This window comes from Falco punctatus, assembly GCF_963210335.1.
Source record: "Falco punctatus genome assembly, chromosome: 9".
Taxonomy (NCBI): domain Eukaryota; kingdom Metazoa; phylum Chordata; class Aves; order Falconiformes; family Falconidae; genus Falco; species Falco punctatus.
The window spans coordinates 40017115-40039387 of record NC_137589.1 but is presented as its reverse complement, the minus strand read 5'-3'; the positions used below and the strand labels follow the sequence as shown (position 1 = coordinate 40039387).

Here is a 22273-nt window from a genome sequence, read left to right as displayed (position 1 = left end):
TCCTGAACAAGTCAGAACAGAGTGAGTTGAGGCTGGACCACAAAGGGCTTTTTGGAACTGCTAAACAGCACTTTCTACTTTGTCAACAAGCTCTTAAGGCAGCACAGAGCTTTGCAAGTCAGCAGACCTGGTTCCGCCCCTGGCTCTACAGGTGGCTCACTAGCAGCTCTGGGCAGTAAAGCTCTCAGTAACTACCATCCTCACTTTGAGGGAGATGACGAAACTTCCTCTGCAGAATAGGCAATATGTTGGTTGGGATCTTTCTTTCTAATAGAAATTGTTGCTCAAACTTGGTTCAGAATGAAGGGCTCGGGTAAAACCCACCTTTACGCGATAGCTGTGTGGGAGTGAGGGTGGCAAAAAGGGAACTAAGTTTTAAAAGGATCAGAAGAAAGTCAGAAAGGAGCAGCCTGGGGTAGTCACCTGGGCTGAACAGGGCTGACAAGGCTTTAGCGATGCACTAAAGAACCTCAACTGCCATGGGATCAACATGCTCCCACTTGGGGGCAGCTCGGGGGACAGAGGCAGCGATGGTGCCCACTATTGCCCACCGAGGAGTCGGCCACTGCTGTGAGCTGGCTGCCAGCAACTGTCATGCCTCTGGCTTGAAATTCACACTTTGACCAACAGCTTGAGCTGGAGTGCCCACAGTCAATTACCTGATTTCTCCCCTGCAGCTTGCTGAGTACGTGCAAGTGCCGCCTGCAACTCAGACTTCTCAGAAGCTACAATTCCAGTAGTCTGGATACGAACCTTTGGGAAAGGAAAATCGGCTCAGCACAAAACTTCTTTGCTTGTAATTGCAACATCACTGTTGCCACAAAAGGCTAACTCAGTAAAGGTAAAGAGCTCGTGCAGTTAAGCACAGTCGGGCTGACTGCCAGTTTTCCTGAAGGAACGCGCTCGTGGCTTCCCGAGTAAAGACTACGAATGGTCAGTAATCCAGAGAACAGCAGAAGGCAGGTAGTGTTACTGTAATGGAGGCTCTGCCTTACCCGTAGCTGTCTCCTCAGCGCGGCTTGCTCTTCAGAAAATTTCTTTTCCAACTCCTTCTTTTCCTGTATAAAGAAATGATGCCTATTTAGCACAAAACCATAGATGGGTAACCCTTGTTTTGTGTCAAACTAAAAAAGCAGTGATACATTGGTAGTACTTGCAGCATCGAAACGACAGCAGTCTTTTTAAAGACATACTTCAGCCTTGCGTTATTTGAACGCCTTCACTATTTATCCATCCTAGATTGGCAGTAACAGCACAGCACCATCGCTGCTAGCATAAAAACAGTAGTGCTTGGAAGCAAGCTACTGGCAAGGACTTGTATTCTCCTGCCTCCACCACACTCCTCTAATACTTGAGTATTTAAACGTTCGCTTGTGTCAAAATAAGAACGCTACCTGCCAAGCAGGCCTAACTCATCAAGTCAAATTATTCAACCCTACGCTACAAATGAAACTGAATCTAACATAAGACAAGACCACACGTGCCTGGGCCACAGCCCACTATACTCTCTACGCCGCCAAGAAAGAGATACTATTTTTCTGCCTATCCAAAACCAGGACACACTTTACCTTCTCCAGCTGATCCACTGCCTCCTGGCTCTGCTCTTTCTGTGGAAGAAAAGTGATGCACCAGTGTCAAGAGAAAATACTCTCATACATCTGAAACACATTTTCACTTCAACAAAGTAGGATACATGCCCAATTCACGCAAACAGAATTTCCACTGTCCTTTCTGTAGAGGACTAGGAAGTTCATCTTAGCTATTAAAAATACGAGATCTGGAGCTGCCTTCACTAATGTACTTCATATGCCAGGCATCTTTTTCATCGCTCAGTAGATTGCCACAGTTGTTCTCCAACACCGCTGCTGAAACCCCTCCATGTCTACATCTGGGCATCTACCAACCTCAGTTAAACTCGCATCCCCACATCTGTGCAACTGATGGCAGTAATCCTGGTGTATTGGGGTGATCGCCAGAAATGCTGGGGTTTTTTTAAGAACACCACCAATAAATAAATAAATAAAAAACCCAACCAACCAATAACCCCAAACAAAAACGTAGTCTTTTCCTTTAACTGAGACCTCAGACCTTTATTCCACTGAAGAGCTGGCCTTAAGTCACGCAGAGCCGCACTGGTGTTGGCAGACTTCTGCAGGAGGTGGTATGGGAGGGCTGAAGCCAGATACCAAGAGAAGGGGTAATTCTGTCCTAGCCCATTTCCATCTTAGCGGTGAAGTATTTGGAGATTTGTTGTCCGTAGGTAATGCACCTTTAGATATGAGGTGAAGGAGACAAAGGTGGCAGCTGCCTACCCAGGCCGCCACACAACTGTGCTGCTGCGTTTGCTATTTGCTTGTTGTCTCCCTGACAGCTTCTTCACAGATGCCTCGCAACTAACTACATACGCAGGACTTTTTTGCCTTCCCAAAGAATGAGCATTGTCCAAGCTCTTTCTTTACTACTACTGCTACTACTTCAATGCATTTTGAAAGATGACTACAGACGGAAGAGCGATGAGTGACAGGTTTTGATTCTAGCAATGCCCATGCACAACATAACCAGCAAAAGCAAAGGCAAGACCACCAATGCAGCAAAGGCCCTACACAGCTGCAGGCCGGCGTAAAAGCAGGCAAACAAGGAGAATCTTGGGTGGGCAATGCACTATGCCAAGTTCCTCTGCAGCCCAGCTAAAACACAAAAAGAAACAGAATGGAACAAAAATAACCCAAAGCCCAAAGGAAAACAACAAGGGGGGGGTCACGGCGTACACCGGGAAATGCTGAACTTTGCTGCAAAAAGTGTACTTTTACAGAGGAACAAAATGGGGAAAAGCATTTCACACAAGAAAGGCTCTTTTCAGACTGAAACAAGTCCACTTGGCTGCATTTCTTGCAGTGTTAAAGCTGAAGGCTGAAAAGCTGCAGCGGGAATCCATGCAGGCCACAGGACAAAGCAGTTCACTCAGCGTGCCAAGAGAAGCTGAGGATATGATCAGAAACCAGCCCCAGACCCTCTCAGGCCTACTGCTCCCACTCTGCCGATATCGTTAGACCAGCAGCACCACCTGCAGAAACAGCTTTTCACACTGCAGCCAGCACCAGAATTGTGTGTTTCAAGGATTCGGACCAGGCGCAGAAATAGCTGTTTTATCAGGATGCTTATCATCCAGGGAAAGCCTGATGAGATCAGCAGAGCACACTTAAATGGAACCAACAAAACTCCGTTTCTTGTTCCTCAGTTGAGCCAATACATTCACAAGGGGCTCAACGTCTAAGGCCGCTGAACAGGTTTTCCGTGCAGCTCATTTTCTTCCCTACAGAGTGCTGTGTAAGCAGCCTTCCTTGTGGCACTAGGAGAGAACCCATAACTCTGCAGACACCCAAAGAGCTTGGAGGAGCAGCGAGGACCATGTCAGACTGGTTGGTTGGATTGTTTCTTACCAACTCCTCTATCTGTGTAACGAACTGCTTGTTCGTTAAGATTGCTGGAATCCAGGGCTACTGCCAGCTCCCGGTAACGTGTCTGATGGGCACATGCAGACAGGAGAAAAAGGAAGGAGCAGAAGAGGAGGAGGGGAGGAAAAAAGCAGTAATTAAAAAGGACAGCAAAATAAATCCTATCAAACTGTGATAACCAGATTCTCCAAACAAAACAAAAATCTGCCGTTTCCACAAAAGCAGCTGAGACATCAACACATTTTATCCATTCTGCCAAGGCTTCATTTTGACCTAACAGTGACTCAGAAATAAGAACGGCAGCTGCACGGAAGCCAGCTTATCCCCAGTCCCCAAACTGGAAACACCTCCGATACCTGCCTCCCAGTGTTGATCACAACTACCCGATGATAGCACAAGACAACACTAGACAGCAGTGAACGAGAACTGTGCATTCAATTAGGTCTCGCTAACACTGCCGAAAGCAGAGTCCCAGTAAGTTATCAACAGTAGCAAATAAGAAAGGGGGCGGGGGGGTGGGGGACGGGGACACTGAGAACAACCTCCTTCCGTTTCCTTAATATTTGCGGAAGAAACAGCACTTTCTCCATTCACATATGATGTAGACTACAAGCAAAGCAGTCAAGTCAGCCAGTTTTATTCCCCACGGCAACAAGTCACTACTAAGTAAGAACTGACTATCACAATAATACTCCTTATAGCACCTTTCACTCCAAAGTACCACACAGAGAAAACATCCTTTTCTGGGTAAGGATAGATGCAGACTCCCTCTGCGACAAGCTAATGTCAATGATGCAGGTTGATTTCCCATTCTTTTCCACTAAATCAAGAATACATCTTTCCACGAATACATGCTGTCCGTTCATCCCACTCAGCTTTTCTTCCCACTGCTGAAAGTTTACGTTCTAAACCAGGATTTTTTGCTTCTCAGTGCTTAAATATCATATTGTTCAGTAGGATGACTGCAGACACCGCTGAGATCCAGGAGTGTTTTCTTGAGCTGACTGCTTAAAGCTCCACATCAAATATCAAGAGAATTAATAGGACAAAAGGAATACAAAGGCAAATCAGAGTGAACTCCATTCCGTCTTGCAGGTTTCACTGCATCTATCCGGTACCCCTGGTGATTACTATAGTTACGCTTATTGATAAGAGACGCACGGATATGTAGGAAACAGGAGTTACTTTATGACAACTGAACTGAAACAATGGTAGGAAAATAAGCTACCAAAATGATGCAAGTGAAACGAAAATCAGAGCTTTGCCACAGCAACAGCGGAAGACAATTCTGGGCTACCAAATTTGACTTCCCTGAGCTTCTATCACAATTTGAGCAAGCCTTCCATTTAAATAAACTGCCTGAAAAGAATTGTTTTAAAAAGGCTGGGGTTTTATGTTTGTGCCTGAACACGTTTCTATTGCTTATCGGCATAGTTCCTGCCCTTTCCTCTTCAGAAGCCTGGCAACGTGAAGACGCTAAAGCCTGTAAACGCTTGACTCAAAGGATCCGACTTCCTGCCTAAACCTATTTAAACCCAGTACTGGAACTTGCCAGACTGTACATCCCCGGCGCAAGTTTCATCGCCTGTTGTAAAATGGGTTGGCAGGAATAACTAGACAGCTTCCTCAGGGCAGCTGCTTGCCTGCAGATCAGCAGAGTCATGCCCTTCAGAAACAAGGCCCTAGGGACTACAGCAACGACACGCACAGCGGGAGAAATACAGACCAAGAAAACACTACCTCTCCCTACTGCGCTTGCCCTCAGCAGTTCAGTTAGTTTATCGCCTCGCCCCACACTCCTCCTTTCCTCAAAGCTCAGCTGTCTCGCGGAAGAGGTTCCGACAAGGTTCACTTTTTCACACGTTCAGTTCGACACAAACCAGAAGGGCGCAAGCACTTTACGAGCAATGGCAACGCATGGTATCAACTAGCTCCATGATAATAAAAACAGCAACAAAACTCAAGCAACTGAGAGGGGCTATGTCAGGACAAGGCTCCACCCAAGAAATCGAGGCCAGCGTAAACAGAACCTGAAGCATGCAGTAGGGAGAGCGAGTCACTGCGAGGGACACGAGCACTGCCTCACCTTCCTCCTGTCCAATGAGGGTATGGCTACCCCATTGGAGCGCTTCAGGTCTGACACCGGCACCTTCAGAATGTTCAGAATCTGAAGGAGGTGAAAGAAAAGGGGAAACGGCTCAGAAAAGGACAGAGAGAAAGTGTCAATCGAAGGTAGCCAAAGAAACCGGCATCCTCCGGCTGGCCAGGAGCACGCAGCTCAAAGCAGCAGCTCTGGGCACACCCAGGGCTGCGTGACAGCACCGCACGATCAGACGCGGCTTTGGCACGTACCCTGAGCTCTAGTGTGCACCTTCCAGCAGCGGTAGCTGCTAACTATTGTGGCACGCTTCGCGTGCTGGCGATACAGGCAGCTGCGCCAGTCATCTATTACACCCGCATAACCATTTCCCGGCTCTAGTCACGTTGTTCAGAAAACCAAAGAACAAGGAGGTAGCAAGTGAGCTGGGACAAAGACCGAGGCACTCACGTTCTCTGGAGGCTGCTGGTCATCGCCCGGGGGAGTCTCAGGTCGACCGTCTCCGTTAGTTTTGCGGTTTTCCTTACTTGCTGCAGCTGCTCCAGGGCTCTTCTTCTGCTGATACTCCTTCAGCTGTGAAAAATAATAATAATCTGAAATCCAAACAGAACATGCCTTCTGTGAGAATGATGTCAACCCCCCAGCCCCAACTCCACTGGGTAAAAAGACCAAGTGTAAGGACAAGAGAAACGCTCTTCAATGAGTTTGTCGCCCGGGGGGCAAGAAAAATAAAAATCAAAACACATCCAAAAAAAAGGCTAAAGTAAGATCTAATGTGATGCGTTTACGACAAGAGGCTCAGAGCTGCAAACGGTCAACTTTTGTACACAGCTAAGAGTTGCTGGGAAACGACTTGACACTCCATCCTGCAACTAAAAGGAGATGAAAAGAAGTATCTTGGGGTGGGGTTTTTTTAGGGTTCTAACTAAGAGCATTGAGGAAAAACGAGTAAAGGGCAATGAAATCTGAATGTTAAGTGAAACATCAGCACCTGACAGTAAGATCTCCCACTCTGTGAAAGACTTTGAGAAGGAAAATTGCAGTCCTTACAGACAAATGCCATGTTAATACAAGCAGCGTAGTCACTGTGAACTAAGGGGAGAAGCAACCTACAACTCATTTTTCAATCACACCCACTTCACCCCGGAAAAGCTAGTCGGATAAGCCGTTCGCTTGAATTCGGCGAGGTCTTCCGAGCCGAATCGTTTGTGCTCCAGCAGGGTGAAGCCCCCAGGCAAGCGAGCCCCAGGCAGTTCGGTCAACCGCCCGCTTCCCCAGCCCGCAGCCCGCCCTCCGGCCCCCCGCCGGGCCGGGCCGGGCCGGGCCGCGCCGCGCCTCGGCCTCCAGGTGGGGAAAGAAGGACCCGTTATTGGCAGAATTCCAAAATGGAAGCCCGAACCGCTCCAGGACACTTTCCCCTCCCCAGGACTTTCACATACGCCGCCGACGCCGCGGCCGGGGAAATAAGTAACATGAGACCAAAAACCCCCAAAAAAGGGTGTGGGGGAGGCCAGGGGGAGGGAAAACCGCCAAACCGAACCCGGCGGACCCACGGCACCGCCGGCCCGGCCCGCCCCGGCCCCCGCCGCCCCTCACCTTCTCCCTGCCCGCCGCCAGCCCGCTCCGCCTGCTGCCGTCCGCCACGGCCGCCCCGCGCCTGCGCCGCCTTGGCTTCGCCCACCACCGGCGGCAGCAGCCAGGGCCCGCCCAGCCTGCGCTGCCGTCCTGGAGGCCCGGCCCATCGCCGTGCCGCGACGTGCCCGGCCCATCGCCGGGCCCCGCCTCATGGCCGGGCTCCACCGGCTCCGGCACGGCGCCGGGCTGCGGCTCGTGGCCGGGCTCCACCGCCTCGGGCTCGCGGCCGGGCTCCATCGCCTCGAGGTTGCCGGGCCCGGTAGCTCTGCTTTTACTGCAGGGACTGGAGGAGCCGGTGCCACCTTGCAGTGCCTGCTCCCCGTGTTGAGAGCCCGCACCGCCCGCTGCTCGGGTGACAGCCGGCACTGCCCGCTGCTCGGGTGACACCTGACTGGCCCGTCGTGCCCCACCCAAACCTCACCTGCAGCTTCACAGGAGACAGTTTGTTCCCCAGCGCTGACGGCACAGTGGGCCCTGTCGCTGGGAAACTCCACTTCCCAGCGTGCCCCGCGGCGCGCCCGCGCCTGCCGCTCCCGGCCGGCCCCGCGCGCACCCGGCCGGCCCGGCGGGCGGCGGCAGCCCTGGCCGAGCGGGTCCCGCCGAGCGCGGGTCGCAGCGCGCCCGCCCCGCCGCGGCCCGGGCCCGGGCGGTAGGAGCCGGGTCCCCGCGTTACAGATTTGCTAACGGTTAGATTTAACTAACCTTATTTGATTTTATAAAATCATTTCCACAGAACTATAGAGGAATAAGAAATATATTTCAGTGGAACTAGCAGTTGCACAACAAAAGCTGCTATGGAATCCTCCGTACAGCCCTGTACCAAGGCCAAGGACTGAGAGCAACCGAATGAAACAACTCGTAGCTACCTGCCAAGAAATCGTGAACTTTAATAATAGCGGTATAAAGAAATGGTATGGAATGGGGACAATCAGTTACGGGTAAATATATTTACGCAAAGAATGTCGGTCTAGTAATCAGGTCATGGAACCATAGTTTGAAAGAAATGATTAATGAAAGAGCTAGCGAAAGAAGGAGTCCGTTTCTCTAACTTTCTCTGACAAGGGGCCTGTTTATAAGTTATCTAGAGGGAGCGAGTAAAAGAAACAAGCCGAAGGACCAGATGGTCGACAGGGACATCCATTAGCTCGGGCCGATGAGAACACTGCAGACTTGCAAGACCATCACATACCAGGCAAAAGGTGAAAAGTACCCCGTGAGGAAGACCTACGGCCTTCCTCCCAGAGACCACTGCCCACGTCCCGCAGACCCCTGCCCACAATTCTTGGAAGGATTTGCGCAGGCGCGAAGGACTGAGAAGCTGATTAACATACGAAGCGAGAGTCTGTTAATGATTTTGGGGAAATAGTATGTTCATGCATGAATACTTACTGCAGATGCATGACTCAGTCCTGGATGAGGTGTACGGTGTCGAAGCTCGGTGTGCGTTGATCGGGAGAGGACTCACTCACGCACCCGGCCGTCCATAAAGAAGTGTCTGCTTCTCTCCCTCACATCGGTGTCGGGAAGTTTTTCATTCCGAGATTTCGGTACCCCCCGCTGCCCCGCCCCCGCCGCGGGCCGTGCCTGCGCTGAGGCGGCGCGGCCCGGCCCCTGACGCGGCGCCCCCCTGCTCTGCCAGGGCCTCCGGTGGCGGCCGGCGGAGCGGCGCGGCCGGCTGCAGGTCCGCGGTGAGGCCCTGCGCGGGCTGGGGGGAGCGGGCCCTGCTCCAGGGCTGCCCCGGCCGCCGTCTATGGCCCGGCACGGCAGGGCCCGGCACGGCTCGGCACGGCTCGGCAGGGCCCGGCACGGCACGGCACGGCACGGCACGGCACGGCAGTGCCCGGCCCGGCCCGGCACGGCACGGCACGGCCCGGCACGGCACGGCACGGCCCGGCACGGGCCGGGGTGTGTTTTCTTGGGGGGGAGCTGCCGGCCTCGCCCCCCGGCGCTGCCTCGTCCTGGCAGCGCCTCTGAACACCGAAATTGTGGGGGTTACGGTCTTATTGTCACCTGACGCTGTAAATCTACAAAACGCCGTAGAATATGATGGGGGGCGGGGCAACGTTACAGAAACCCATCAGTCTTTTACCTGAGCTTCCCCCCTCCCTGCCCAGGAGACACGGTGTTTTTTCCTTTCCTTTTTTTCCTCCTCTTTTCTCCATTTCTGATTAGCGCCCCCCAGCACCGCAGCATCTTCCCCTGGGCTGAGGTAGCGTGAAATGTCTCCTGTGCTCTACAGATGCCCCGTCCCGCGTCCTGCCAGCCTAACGGAACGAGCCAAGAAGCCCTGCAGTATGAAATCGAAGAGCTGAAACAGAAAGACCTTGCTCTAGACCAGGAAACTGCACAATTATTGTCCGAGTACGTCCTTGGCGAGCTCAGTGGCCGCTGTGATGCCTCAATTATTTTTGTTTCAAAAAAACCCAGCGGTCTAGGGCTTAGAGCTAAAAGCCGTCCTCTTACGCCACCGTTTTTATCGTGGCGCTGTGCAACGTTGATTACAGCGTTGTCTTGATTTATGGGACCCGTTAAGAGAGAACTCTTTCCACTTTATTTGGTAAAGCAAACCCAGGTTTTACTAGGAGCTCGGATAGGAGGATTTTAACTTTACCCCAGGTGTTGCTGAGGCAATTACCTGTAAACTGGGAATGAACGGTTTTAACCGTCGTGATGCTATGACACATCATGCTACCAGAAGGCCTTGCTCATGTGAGAATTAAAATGGAGATTGTGGCTTGTATGACCTGCCCGGTTTAGCCCCGGATGAAACGGTTTCCTTGTTTCTTCCATCCTGATCAAGGGTTTATTTATTTCCTGTCTGAAGCAAGTGGGTTAAACGTTTGTGTTCAAGAAGCAGAGGTGTTTCCCAGGCAAGCGAAGGGCCTGGAAAGAGACGGGTGCCGCTTACAAGGTAGCGCAACTGCTTTAACTGTGGTTTCTTATGACCTACTGTGGCAGCTGCTTATTAGCAGCTCTTTTGAGGTAAAGTTGCTGCTTGGTTTTTAAAGAGAGGGTATCTCTGTGGGTTATTTGTTGCAAAGGAGTGTTATTTTCTAAGGTCACGTGTAGTACAGAGAATGGAAACGGCAGAGCAACAAAGGCTGTTCCCAAAGCTTTTTTGCTTTACCACCACGCATTTTTTTTTTCACTAGCTACAGATTAGAGATACAGATACAAAGTGAATTCACCACAGCCTATTCCTGTTTCTACTTGATTCTGAGAATTCAGGTGGGTTGGGGTTTTTTTGTAAGTCGATGTGGCAAAAAAAAACCCCACTCAAAATGAGGGTCTACTCATTTGTAGCTTTCGTGTTTATGACTTGCAGCAACTGTACTTGCTGCCTTCGGATTCTGCTTTAGATAGTGCCAGGCTTGAGCGTCTCAAATCTCCTTGCTGTGCTGGGTCAGTAGGGGCAACACTCGCTGCGCGGCATTTTTGACCTTTTCTGCTTTTATTGCTACAGAGGCTACAGCCTGGAGGAATTGGAGCAGCACATTTCTCTGCTCGCTCCATGAGTACAATGATATTAAAGATGCTGGACAGATGCTGCTGGGCAAACGGGGTAAGGAAGGGGAAAACTGTTGATGAACAACTCAGTCAATGTTTTCGTGTAGGCAGAGAGAGAGAAGGTACTACGCCACGAAGGCAGAGCTTGTTTTAAAGATTCTTGAATTCTAGGGCTTTCATTGCCCAGCCACTTGTGCAGGCACAAACACTTCTGTCGTTATTTTCGCAGGATGTGTTTAGAACCGAACATGCGAAAGAATTGTCATTTACTGCTGTTTTAGTCTGTGTTATGTACTGCCAAAATTTGTTCAGTCTTACCAATTTTTGTCAGTTTTGCTCTTCATATACTTTAAAAGAGTGTTGAGACAAGCAGAGAGCACAGCTGCAAAACCTTAGGTTGGTTCCTTAGCTATGGGAGGTTCTGTGAGATAGTTAGGGGCTACTGGGAGGAAAACACAACTTTTCTGACTCGTCTGATACTTCTGTAATGAAAATAGCGGTCTTTCTTTTCCAGCTGTTATCTGAGGGGTTACTACAAAGCAGCTCTACCCTGAATACATCCGATCTGGAGCTTAGCTCCAGTTCTGGAGCTTAGGTTCCAGTATTGAACCTGAAGATTGCCCCGCCCTGCAAAGCTGACACTTACTGGGCCGTGACGGTTTGGTGTGGTATTGGTTCAGAACTGACAGAAGGTGGCCTCAGACGCGTGTGTGTGGAATTGCAACAGCGCGTGCATGAACAGCCTTATTTCCGAGCAGCTTTACAACGTGAAAGCTGTTGAATCTGTCAGCTGTGTCCTGCTTGTGGGAAAGGGATGTAGGACTTTGGATAATTTTGTCTCCTGTCTGATGGGACAGTATTTTATTTTTTTTTCCGTTTGTTGGAAAGGCCGTAATTCAGGTTGATGTGAAGACTCTTCCCGTGGAGACCTTGCTTCTCTCCAGCATCCAGGGGCTGTTTGGTTACTGAATAATAGAGGAAGCGAGGGCATGCAAACGTGCAATGTCATAGCTGCTTTGAAAGAAAAGAAAAAACCCTCGGAAGCAGCAAGGGAAGAAGGCTGAATTTGTGGTGGCTTGGGGGTTGGTTTTGTTTTATGATCACCTCTGGGTGAGTCTGGGTATTCTGCATTTTTGTACTTAACTGCTCTGGTATCTAGAGGTTCTGTATCATTTCTGTGGTAAATGGCAAAATGTGAAGTTGTATTGAACTGTCCTGTCTGAATAAAGCAGCTGTCACATTTCTCAGTAATCCACTTATTTAAGAGCCTATAAACCAGTGCGTGAACCTGGGAGCAAATTCTTAACCTCTGTTCTGAGACAACTGTAACATCTATTACTCAGATGTTTTCTGAGGACTCTTAATGGTGACGGTGTGGCAGCGCTACCCAGTAATGGGTAGGTGCCGAATTACCTTTACTGCTACAGAGGCTACAGCCTGGAGGAATTGGAGCGGCACATTTTGTTTTTGCGGCTAAAAAAGGAACAGTCAAAAGTAAGGAAGAAGCGAGTGGTGCGGCAGAGCGGTAATAAGGGGAGCAGCAGCGATGATGAAAATGATATCGGCAGACGCGTTACAGAGGGCTGGAGGAGAGTGCACTTGGAAAGTATGAAAGAGGGAGCGCACGCGTTTCCCGTGATATTACAAGATAGGCACCCGGGCCAATATCAGGCATTTCACTGGGAAATGATTAAGGAACTACGGAAAACTGTCACGCGAAATGCACTATATTCTCCTTTTACACAAACTTGGTTAGAGAATGTGATGATGGGTCCGCAGCTAGTGACTCTGCTAGAATGGATCCGTGACAAAGTGCTGGACTTTCCACCTGATGGCACTTTGCAAATTCCTGCCTGGCAAGCGGTCGGCAGGCGATTGTATGATGCTGCCGTGGAGGGGGACTCCGTGGCAGGAATGTGTTTAGCGCCTTGGTGGCAAATTCTGACTCCTCTTCCGCCAAGTGTGGGCTGATTCTACTAACGGCGCTAAACCAGGGGAGGCTGTAAATCCCGCCGACAGCGCGGCTCTTCTCAACACACCGTCAGCGATGGCGACTCCGTCCACACCTCCTGTGCCGCCAAAGCTCCTGTCACTGATTGCAGCGACCCTCACAGCACAGGACCGAGCGCGGGAACAGGACAACTCGGACAATGATTCCATTGACACTGATAAACCTTTTGACCCAGGTCCTATAGACCCGGAAGAGGAGCTAGACCTTTTTCCTCCTCCCCCTGATGCACTGGCTGTATGTTCGGGGAGGGTGAAAGGGGGTCTGAGGGATCGGTGGCAGCAATGCAAGCGGGAAGCGCTTAAGCGAGGGCATTTGGGAGCCGCCATGGCACGTTCAGTATTTTGTCAGCCAAATCAACCTGCAGAGTGGCAGCCTGTGCAATACGAGGCTGTTAAAGGGTTAAGCAAAGCCGTGCGGGAAGGGGGGATTCATAGTCCTTTTGCTGTGTCCCTTCTTGAAGTGATGGCAGAGCCTTATCCACTCACACCACGTGATTATTGGAAGTCATTGCTTTGTGTGGTACGAACTCCGACGCAGTGCATGATGTGGTTATCTGATTTTTGCGAGCTATGTGTAGTGGCCTCGATTGAAAAGCTTAATCGGGGAATTGCTGTGAACTGTGAGCCGCTGGCTGGAGAAAATAATTGTGCCGTCCGATCCTGTGACTCAGGCAAGGTATCCCAGGGACGGCTATTTGCAGATGGAGGAGATGGCTATGAAGGCAGTCCGGGCAGGGGGATACGGGAGTCTGGGCGAGCCTCTAGTGCGTCCTTCGCCACAGTCTTGCAGGCTCCTAGAGAGTCATAGACTAACTTTATTGATCGGCTTCAGAATATTTTGCAACAACAAGTCGAGCAGGAGGAAGCTCAAGGGTTGCTTTTAAAACAACTAGCTGTGATAATGCCAATGAGAATTGCAAACGGGCATCGCAGCCCCTGCACAGTCGCAACCCCAACATGTGTCAAATGGTTATAACCCAGAACTCACAGCAGACTGTAACTCTCAGGTTGAGTTCTGGAATGCAGCGTAACACATTTTTGCTTCTCTAATCTCTTCTGTAAGAACAGTGCACGCTCTTCACGTGCTTCGTAAATAAGGCTGCTAGCTTGCTAAAGAAAGTAATACTACAATACTATTTCTTTCTTTTTTTTCCCTGGCTTACTATTATTAACAGGTGTCGATTCTGTCCGTCGTATGTTGCTACAGAACCGAGTTGCTATTGATCTTTATTATTAGCGCAGGGACAAGGGTGTGAAGACTTTGATAGGATGTGTTACGTCAGTCTGAGTGACCGCTCTGAATCAATCCACAAAAGCATACAAAACTTAAACCAAAGACCTGCAGCAGAGCCAGGGGTGGGAGGCCTTTGGTCTCTTCTCACGGCTGGGAAACTTTGGGCCGTGGATCAAAAGTAGTCCAGGATTTATTATAATCGCCTTAACCCCCGTATTGATGTTTGCCTTCTGTCTCCCACGCCTTTTTGTCCTGTACTCAGCGTTTAGCTGATTGTGACATAAATCAGGTCACGGGCACCCAGCTACACACAACCTTTGCCTTGTCGCAATTCACAAGCAAAAAAGAGGAGGATAGAGAATGTCTGAAGAGATATACAGGAGAGGAAAATGGGGAATGGCTGACCTAACAAGAGATGAGAGAACAGCTAGGTATTGTGAAAGAAAGGAGGAAAGACGAACACGGTTATCTAGTGACAAATAGGTGTCTGCACGCGTGTAGCAGTACATAGCTATGTAACTGCGTGAATGAGCTCTGCCCTGAGCCTGGTGGTACGTGCAGCTGCGGTTTGTGTCCGGGCTCAGAGATGTCGATACGGGCTTCTCTGTTACGGTCAAGTGTCTCTGGTTGCATTAAAAGAAAAAAAAAAGGTGACTTTAATAAGACTGCAACCTAATCGAATTCCAAGAAACGTGAGATAAGATGAACTTCTGAATTTTGTTCATAAGTTGTAATGGAGTGCTACCTATATATGAATGCTAGAACATAACTCTGTTTCAGTGTGACCAGAATTTAGCATGCAACTGCATCAGCATATTGACAGAATACCTTTTGAGTTATTTCTTTTTTTTCATAACCTCTAAACTGGGAACAGCTCAAGGTGAAAAGAGACTGTTCAAATCCTCAGCTGTTGCCTCAGAAGGAATAACGTGTTCTTTGTGTACAGGTGAATTTAACACAGCTGACAATTTGTTTTGGGTTAGAAGTCAAGTATCCGTCACACCTTCATCCCCACCACCACAACCTTTAAGGTCGGTGGGAAAAGCATTCTGTACTCCGTTGCAGCGGTGAAGCTTCAGTTGAGCTGCAGTAGTTTGCGTACTTAACTGCAACCCCTTTGGTGAAAATGAAGTTGTCGTACAAGTTAGACTTTAACTCGAGTAACATACCATTTGATACCTTGTAAGCGAGAAAGATTGTGTCCTGACAGCATGCTCTTTCCCACACTTGTGCCTAGAGTGATACTTGAAATCAGTTTGCGTGTTAAGTTTAAACCTAATCACACAGATATCTCAAAGTCCACAAAGATACATCACTGCTTAGGGTATTCTTGCAGTATAGCAGGTGCAAAACCCCTTCCAAAGTAACGATCTAGTGAAGTGTTTTCTTTCAGGAACACCATTTTCTCACTTCTCATAGGTTATACACCATACAACACAATATCTCTCCCTCAAGTCTCTTGTGGCTAAACTGCATTCTGCAAATTTGTGTTAGAAATAGATGCTTGCATTTTCACCTGGTGAAGTTCCCTAAGCTAAAGGATTGTGACCTAGGCATTGCTACGAAGCTCAAAGATCGTGACAACAGCGATGGAGAAGAGTGATTTAACATGTAGTTGATTTATGGTTCATACAGGACTATATCACACTACAAAACCGGTATGAATTCAGAGTTGTGGATGTACTGCATGTTCAGGTAATAGTTTATCTACATTTTTTTTTTTTTTTAAAAAGGTGCCTAAGCTATAAATACCGTATACTACTATCTTTCCCTATTTTTGCAAGCATTTTTTTATTTCCCTGTTTGTGTATAGTTTTATCTATCTATCTCTATGTAAACAACCAACACAAAGCAACCAGAACATTTTGAGAAACTTTTATAGTTAACTTCTGCATTTAATTCCAGTAACAATCTAGAGGTGTCCATTCAGCTGTTTGTTTAGTTCCAAGTCTTCACTCTATGCTTTCAGGTTCTTTGAAAAGCAGCAGTAACAGTTGAGCGGTTATTTAAAGTAAAACTTTGCTCTACACAATTTCCACTTCCATGCCTTAGAATGGAGGCACAGCGGAACACTCGCCCAAGGGCAAGATTTCAAGAGCTTTTAAGTAGGTTTTATCTTTTCACGTTAGCATAGAAAATGTTCCTTAACAGCTTATATATAGAATTTACAAGTTAAACACAATTTCTCATGCTCACTTATTTGATTAGAAGTTCCTGAAAAATATTTTCATAAAACTTCCATAGCTTATTGCACGTTCTTATAAATAACCATAAACCTGTATGTTGACCTCTGCATGAAATGCACCGATAACAAGTTTAACATTTTGTGAACCCGACTGAAATGTACAAACGTACACATAAAATAAGGCCAAAATTGGTAATTAAGTAGTGAGAAAGAAAACAAAAGTAAAAGGGATGACAACTGTAGGACAAGGCCTCAAGGACAAGAGTCCAAGTACTGATAGCCTGATGAATAGAGACTTGTTAGAACTTGTAGGGCACAAGCCCTGGGAACAAAGGAACAAGGTAACTGCGGACCCCTGAGCCGTTACAGTTGAGGAGGCAACCAGACGGACAGAGAAACAAGTAGCCAGATAAGGGAACGGATAGCGCCGATATGTAACGTTGTTAATCAAGAAAGCTGCGTAGAAAGAAACTCCCTAACTTTGGAATAGAAACTGTTGCTATGGCAAGGTAAACTAATAAGTTCCTATTGTTCTAACGGTGTGCCTTAAATACCAACCAATCAGTGTTTTTTACGCTTAAGATTTAACCAATCAGTGTGTAATATGTAGAAGGTAGAAACGTCTATAATTGTAAGAAAATCACTAATAAATGGACAACTTGCTTGCATCAAGCTGCGTCCCGTCTCTTCATTCGCCGCAGACAACTCCATAACATGGTAAAGCAACCTTTTACAAAATAAAAACCAACAAAGAAACAAAACCAAAAACCACAAACAGGGGTGAATTGTAGAGAACAGAGACAGTGGGTTGTTTTGACATTGATAATGTGCAGCTGAGAACCTGCAGCAAAGAGTCAAATAACTTTGAGGGAGCACGAGAAGAAACCAGCATGAGACACAAAGAAAGGAGGGATGTGATCTCACCTGTGGAAGGCAAGTGACCAGCAGAGAGTAGCCTGTCGCAGCACTCTCCAAAGGAGCCAGCTGCAACCAGGTCTTTTACCATCACACTCTCCAGGGCAGTCCCTCTGCTGCCTTCTAGTCTCGCCTCATCCAGGGCACGCTCACCCTCTCTGCTTCTTCCTCGGCTGCCCAACTGCTTCACAGAACCAGCCACAGCTGCACCTTGTCTACACCAGCCAACCCACCGCCCCTGAAGCCAGCCCACAGCTGTCTGTTATCAATGCTCATTAACCCAGCTTCGTTCCTCTGCAGTAGCCTATAGTGCACAGCGCTAAGGAATGTGTTGTATGAACCTTCCGGGCCGTTCCGCGTCGATTCACAGTCAGTTACAAAAATTGAAGGACATGTCACAGGGCTTACGGCATGAACTTTTGGGAGATGGGTTGCGGAATCTTTTCAAGTCTCGGGGAACCACCAGACGGTTGCAGGAGTTTACAACACGCGGAGGAATATTGTTATTGCTAATTGTAGTTATACTGACCATTATTCCCTGTATGCTGAACTGTACAAGACCCATGATTCAAAAGTAGTTTAACCTCTAATGTTGTTTCTGCTCAAAATAAAGACGGGGGAAGTGTAGAGAGCTTTATGGCCAGTGCTGGAGGCCACGATGCCTGTGAAGGGCCTTGAAGGCTAAAGAAGAGAGAAAGTACGATAAGGTTGGCTGAACGCCCGGAAGGAAGACGGGATATGAAGCAAGGCCAGGGCGGATGCGCGATGCCACATCTCGGCGGCTGGCTGAGAACATGAAACCCACAGAGATAAGAAAGAAGAGAGAAAAAAAGGCAAGAAGTTCAGTGCATTTGCAGCTTAGTAATTAACCAATTATATGTAGCCAAGACGTGTGTGAACAGTATTGATTAACCAATGATAATTTAGTATGGGGCGCGTGAACAGCAAACGAGGATATTATAAGCGTGGGTTCTGGACTAATAAAAGGTCTTCTGGTTGAACTCGGGAGTCCACGTCATCGTCTCCTCAGGCAATGTGCTCCTCCTCCTCGTCTGCCATTGCATGGACCTGCAAGGCCACACCATAAAAGTTAAAACAACGTTCATGGTGCATTCACTCCTGCCTGTGTTTGTCTAGAGCAGCTGTGACGCTGCCCCTGGTGTTACCTGCTCAGAGAACTGCTGCACCTACTGCTGCCACATTCTCCGCACCTCCTTCCGTTTCTCTGCATACTGATGTCTTTCTGCCTGGAGCCGGGGAACTGACCCTGAGAGCTGTTCAAAACAAAACAAAACACAAAGAAAATCATATTGGCTAAATACATTTGGCAGTGACTGCTTCAGGGATAAAGCCTGAAGAAACCAGTGTTAACGCAAAGCTCAGGCTGCATTCTTCTGCCACACAAGTTTCTTTACAGACATGAAGATCTGGATGTCATTTCGTACAAGTCCTGAGCAACCCGGGTTTCCAGGCCTGCCCTTCTCCTCCAGTGCCACCTGCAACTGCTGCTTTGCATCCAGACTCCCTGCCTGATTTGACAACTGCCAAGAAAAATCAAAAAGTCATGGCAAAATGTTAACACGCCACTTCTGCATAGCCTTTCCCCTGATAGCAACCTGCCACATGATCCATGTTGCAACCTTAAAGTGCTCCAACTCACGGTGATGTTCAATTAAAAAAAAAAAAAAAAAAAAAAAAAAAAGAGGAGGGGGGAAGGAGATTAAAATCAAAAAGCTTAGATTTTAGCCCTGTAAAACAGGCTGAGCTAGACAGCTCCTCCCTACCAATTTTGTATTTACTATCTGTTAGATTAAAACCTATTTTCTTAATCTAAAAATCTGGCTCAGAAACTTTGTGCATTTCCAGAGTCTGTATTACACAGCCAGATCAGATGGTATAAAAGCTTGTGATTTTAAAAGTTGTCAAACACGTCAGGAATTTAAAGCCAATGTCTGGAGCATGTCAGTTGGCACACAGTACTTTTCCCAGAAGAGGAGCAGCTGCCTTTATTTCAAGGGTAACTTAAGCCACTGACTGGGGAGGAAAAAAAAAACCAAACCCAAAAATAAACAAAAGAGCAGTTTCTTCCCTCACAGGCTCAGGTTCACACCGGCTTGCTCTCTGAACTGCTAACAGCTGGCTTCCTGAAGTCCCTTCCTAACTGGCTGCTTCTCTTAACTTTCCCCAGCTGACCTTCAAGTTACCATTGTCCAATTCACCTTCTGCAAGGGTGGGTACAAACACCACCCCTATTCAACTGGCTTCTCAGTGAGACCACGAGACAGCTGCGTAACCAAAATGCCAAACAGATACAAAGCAGGAAAAGTCTTCGTATTGTCACGCGCTGTATGTTCAGTCACCCTCTCATATTGCAGAACATTCTTTTCGCAGACCAGCGTCACAACAGCTTTCAGCCTCCTGCTCCAGCTCCTTCAAACAGACCTTCTGTTCCTCAGAGGCCTCGCTGAAGGCCTTTGACCAAGAGGATGCCTTGATGGGGTTTTGTGCCTTCCTTTCAGAACAAGAGTTAAGCCTTGCCCCCACTCTCAGAAGCACAGTCTTACAACGGTCAGTGTGATCTACCCTCACAGCCTGGAAGCAGTATGGGCACCTGTTGGATCCTCCGTTCAGCCATTTCCAGTTTCTTACGCAAATCCTTTATATATAACTGCAAGGCTGAGTCCTCGGAAACCAGGCAGCGAATCTTCTGTGACAGCTGTGAATTCTGCAGCTTCATTTCCTCACTGCTTTTCCTGAAACAAACCAAAATTAAAGCAGCATCACTGTATGTACTACGGGTCTGGGCAAGTACATGTCATAAATTTACAATCCAGCTAGTCATGACACTTAGAATCACAGAAACATCACATCCAGTCACTTTCTTTAAGCTGAATATCCAACCTCCCAAGTCACCACCTGTGGTGCATGCCCCTTGTGAAGTTTTGTGGCTCTACCGGGAAGAGCAGTTTTACTATGAAGTAACAAGCAGCAGATGGACTTACCTTTGTTTGCACAGCTCCTCTTTCAGGTGTTTTTGCTGCTTCATTAACTCTTCATTACGCTGCAGAAAAAAAGAAATAACTGATTCAGCTGCAGACTTCAGCAAAATACTTCACCTTTAGCACATCAGCTGAACTGGAAAGCATCAGAACTTTGGCAAAATCCTTCACGACAGGTTGCTTAGAACCTCCTGAATTTGCCAGGAATAAATCTGCTCAGCCTTTTCAAACGCGATGCTACTAACTGAACGTGAGGTCCTTTCTGCAGACTTCTGGATGAATATCAATACTGAAGTGTCTGCCTGATGGAGACCCTCCTGAGACAAGGTCTCGGTGGCGCTTCTGTTGCGTGGAGCTGGCAAGACTAATGAAGTAAGGTGCCGGATCTGAAGACAGCAACTGGACCACATGATTAGTGGTCACAGAAACCTGAATGAAGTTTGCCTTGACCATGGAGAACACAGGGCTTTACAAGGTTAATTAACAATTCAGAATGTTCATTTCTGCCTCTTCTCCGAGCAGGGACTACAGACTTTGCATTAGTGTACTGACAAGCAAATAGCCAAAGGCAGAGCTGCTGGTGAAGCATAAGCAGAGGTGACTCTTACCTTCTCTGCCTGTTTTTCCTGCAGAGAGACGTAGGCCAAAGTGCGTTCCAGCTCCAATTCCCTCTCGCGCGATGAACATAAACGATCAGCAAGGCTCTCGGCTTCTCCTGAACAAGTCAGAACAGAGTGAGTTGAGGCTGGACCACAAAGGGCTTTTTGGAACTGCTAAACAGCACTTTCTACTTTGTCAACAAGCTCTTAAGGCAGCACAGAGCTTTGCAAGTCAGCAGACCTGGTTCCGCCCCTGGCTCTACAGGTGGCTCACTAGCAGCTCTGGGCAGTAAAGCTCTCGGTAACTACCATCCTCACTTTGAGGGAGATGATGAAACTTCCCCTGCAGAATAGGCAATATGTTGGTTGGGATCTTTCTTTCTAATAGAAGTTGTTGCTCAAACTTGGTTCAGAATGAAGGGCTCGGGTAAAACCCACCTTTACGCGATAGCTGTGTGGGAGTGAGGGTGGCAAAAAGGGAACTAAGTTTTAAAAGGATCAGAAGAAAGTCAGAAAGGAGCAGCCTGGGGTAGTCACCGGGGCTGAACAGGGCTGACAAGGCTCTAGCGATGCACAAAAGAACCTCAACTGCCATGGGATCAACATGCTCCCACTTGGGGGCAGCTCGGGGGACAGAGGCAGCGATGGTGCCCACTATTGCCCACCGAGGAGTCGGCCACTGCTGTGAGCTGGCTGCCAGCAACTGTCATGCCTCTGGCTTGAAATTCACACTTTGACCAACAGCTTGAGCTGGAGTGCCCACAGTCAATTACCTGATTTCTTCCCTGCAGCTTGCTGAGTACGTGCAAGTGCCGCCTGCAACTCAGACTTCTCAGAAGCTACAATTCCAGTAGTCTGGATACGAACCTTTGGGAAAGGAAAATCGGCTCAGCACAAAACTTCTTTGCTTGTAATTGCAACATCACTGTTGCCACAAAAGGCTAACTCAGTAAAGGTAAAGAGCTCGTGCAGTTAAGCACAGTCGGGCTGACTGCCAGTTTTCCTGAAGGAACGCGCTCGTGGCTTCCCGAGTAAAGACTACGAATGGTCAGTAATCCAGAGAACAGCAGAAGGCAGGTAGTGTTACTGTAATGGAGGCTCTGCCTTACCCGTAGCTGTCTCCTCAGCGCGGCTTGCTCTTCAGAAAATTTCTTTTCCAACTCCTTCTTTTCCTGTATAAAGAAATGATGCCTATTTAGCACAAAAACATAGATGGGTAACCCTTGTTTTGTGTCAAACTAAAAAAGCAGTGATACATTGGTAGTACTTGCAGCATCGAAACGACAGCAGTCTTTTTAAAGACATACTTCAGCCTTGCGTTATTTGAACGCCTTCACTATTTATCCATCCTAGATTGGCAGTAACAGCACAGCACCATCGCTGCTAGCATAAAAACAGTAGTGCTTGGAAGCAAGCTACTGGCAAGGACTTGTATTCCCCTGCCTCCACCACACTCCTCTAATACCTGAGTATTTAAACGTTCGCTTGTGTCAAAATAAGAACGCTACCTGCCAGGCAGGCCGAACTCATCAAGTCAAATTATTCAACCCTACGCTACAAATGAAACTGAATCTAACATAAGACAAGACCACACGTGCCTGGGCCACAGCCCACTATACTCTCTACGCCGCCAAGA

General features: G+C 48.2%; 1 protein-coding gene across 1 annotated transcript in view; it reads right to left on the bottom strand.

Moving 5' to 3' along the window:
- Positions 1-11554: 11554 nt before the first annotated feature.
- LOC308069075 (golgin subfamily A member 2-like) overlaps positions 11555-22273 on the bottom strand; it is a 161117-nt gene continuing 150398 nt past the window's right edge. Inside the window, exons 4-5 of the mRNA XM_080400821.1 lie at positions 19651-19792; positions 11555-18580 (exon numbers count right to left, since the gene is read on the bottom strand). Of these exons, the coding sequence (XP_080256947.1) occupies positions 18419-18580; positions 19651-19792 (304 nt within the window). The 3' untranslated portion in view covers positions 11555-18418. The remainder of the gene's footprint in view (positions 18581-19650; positions 19793-22273) is intronic.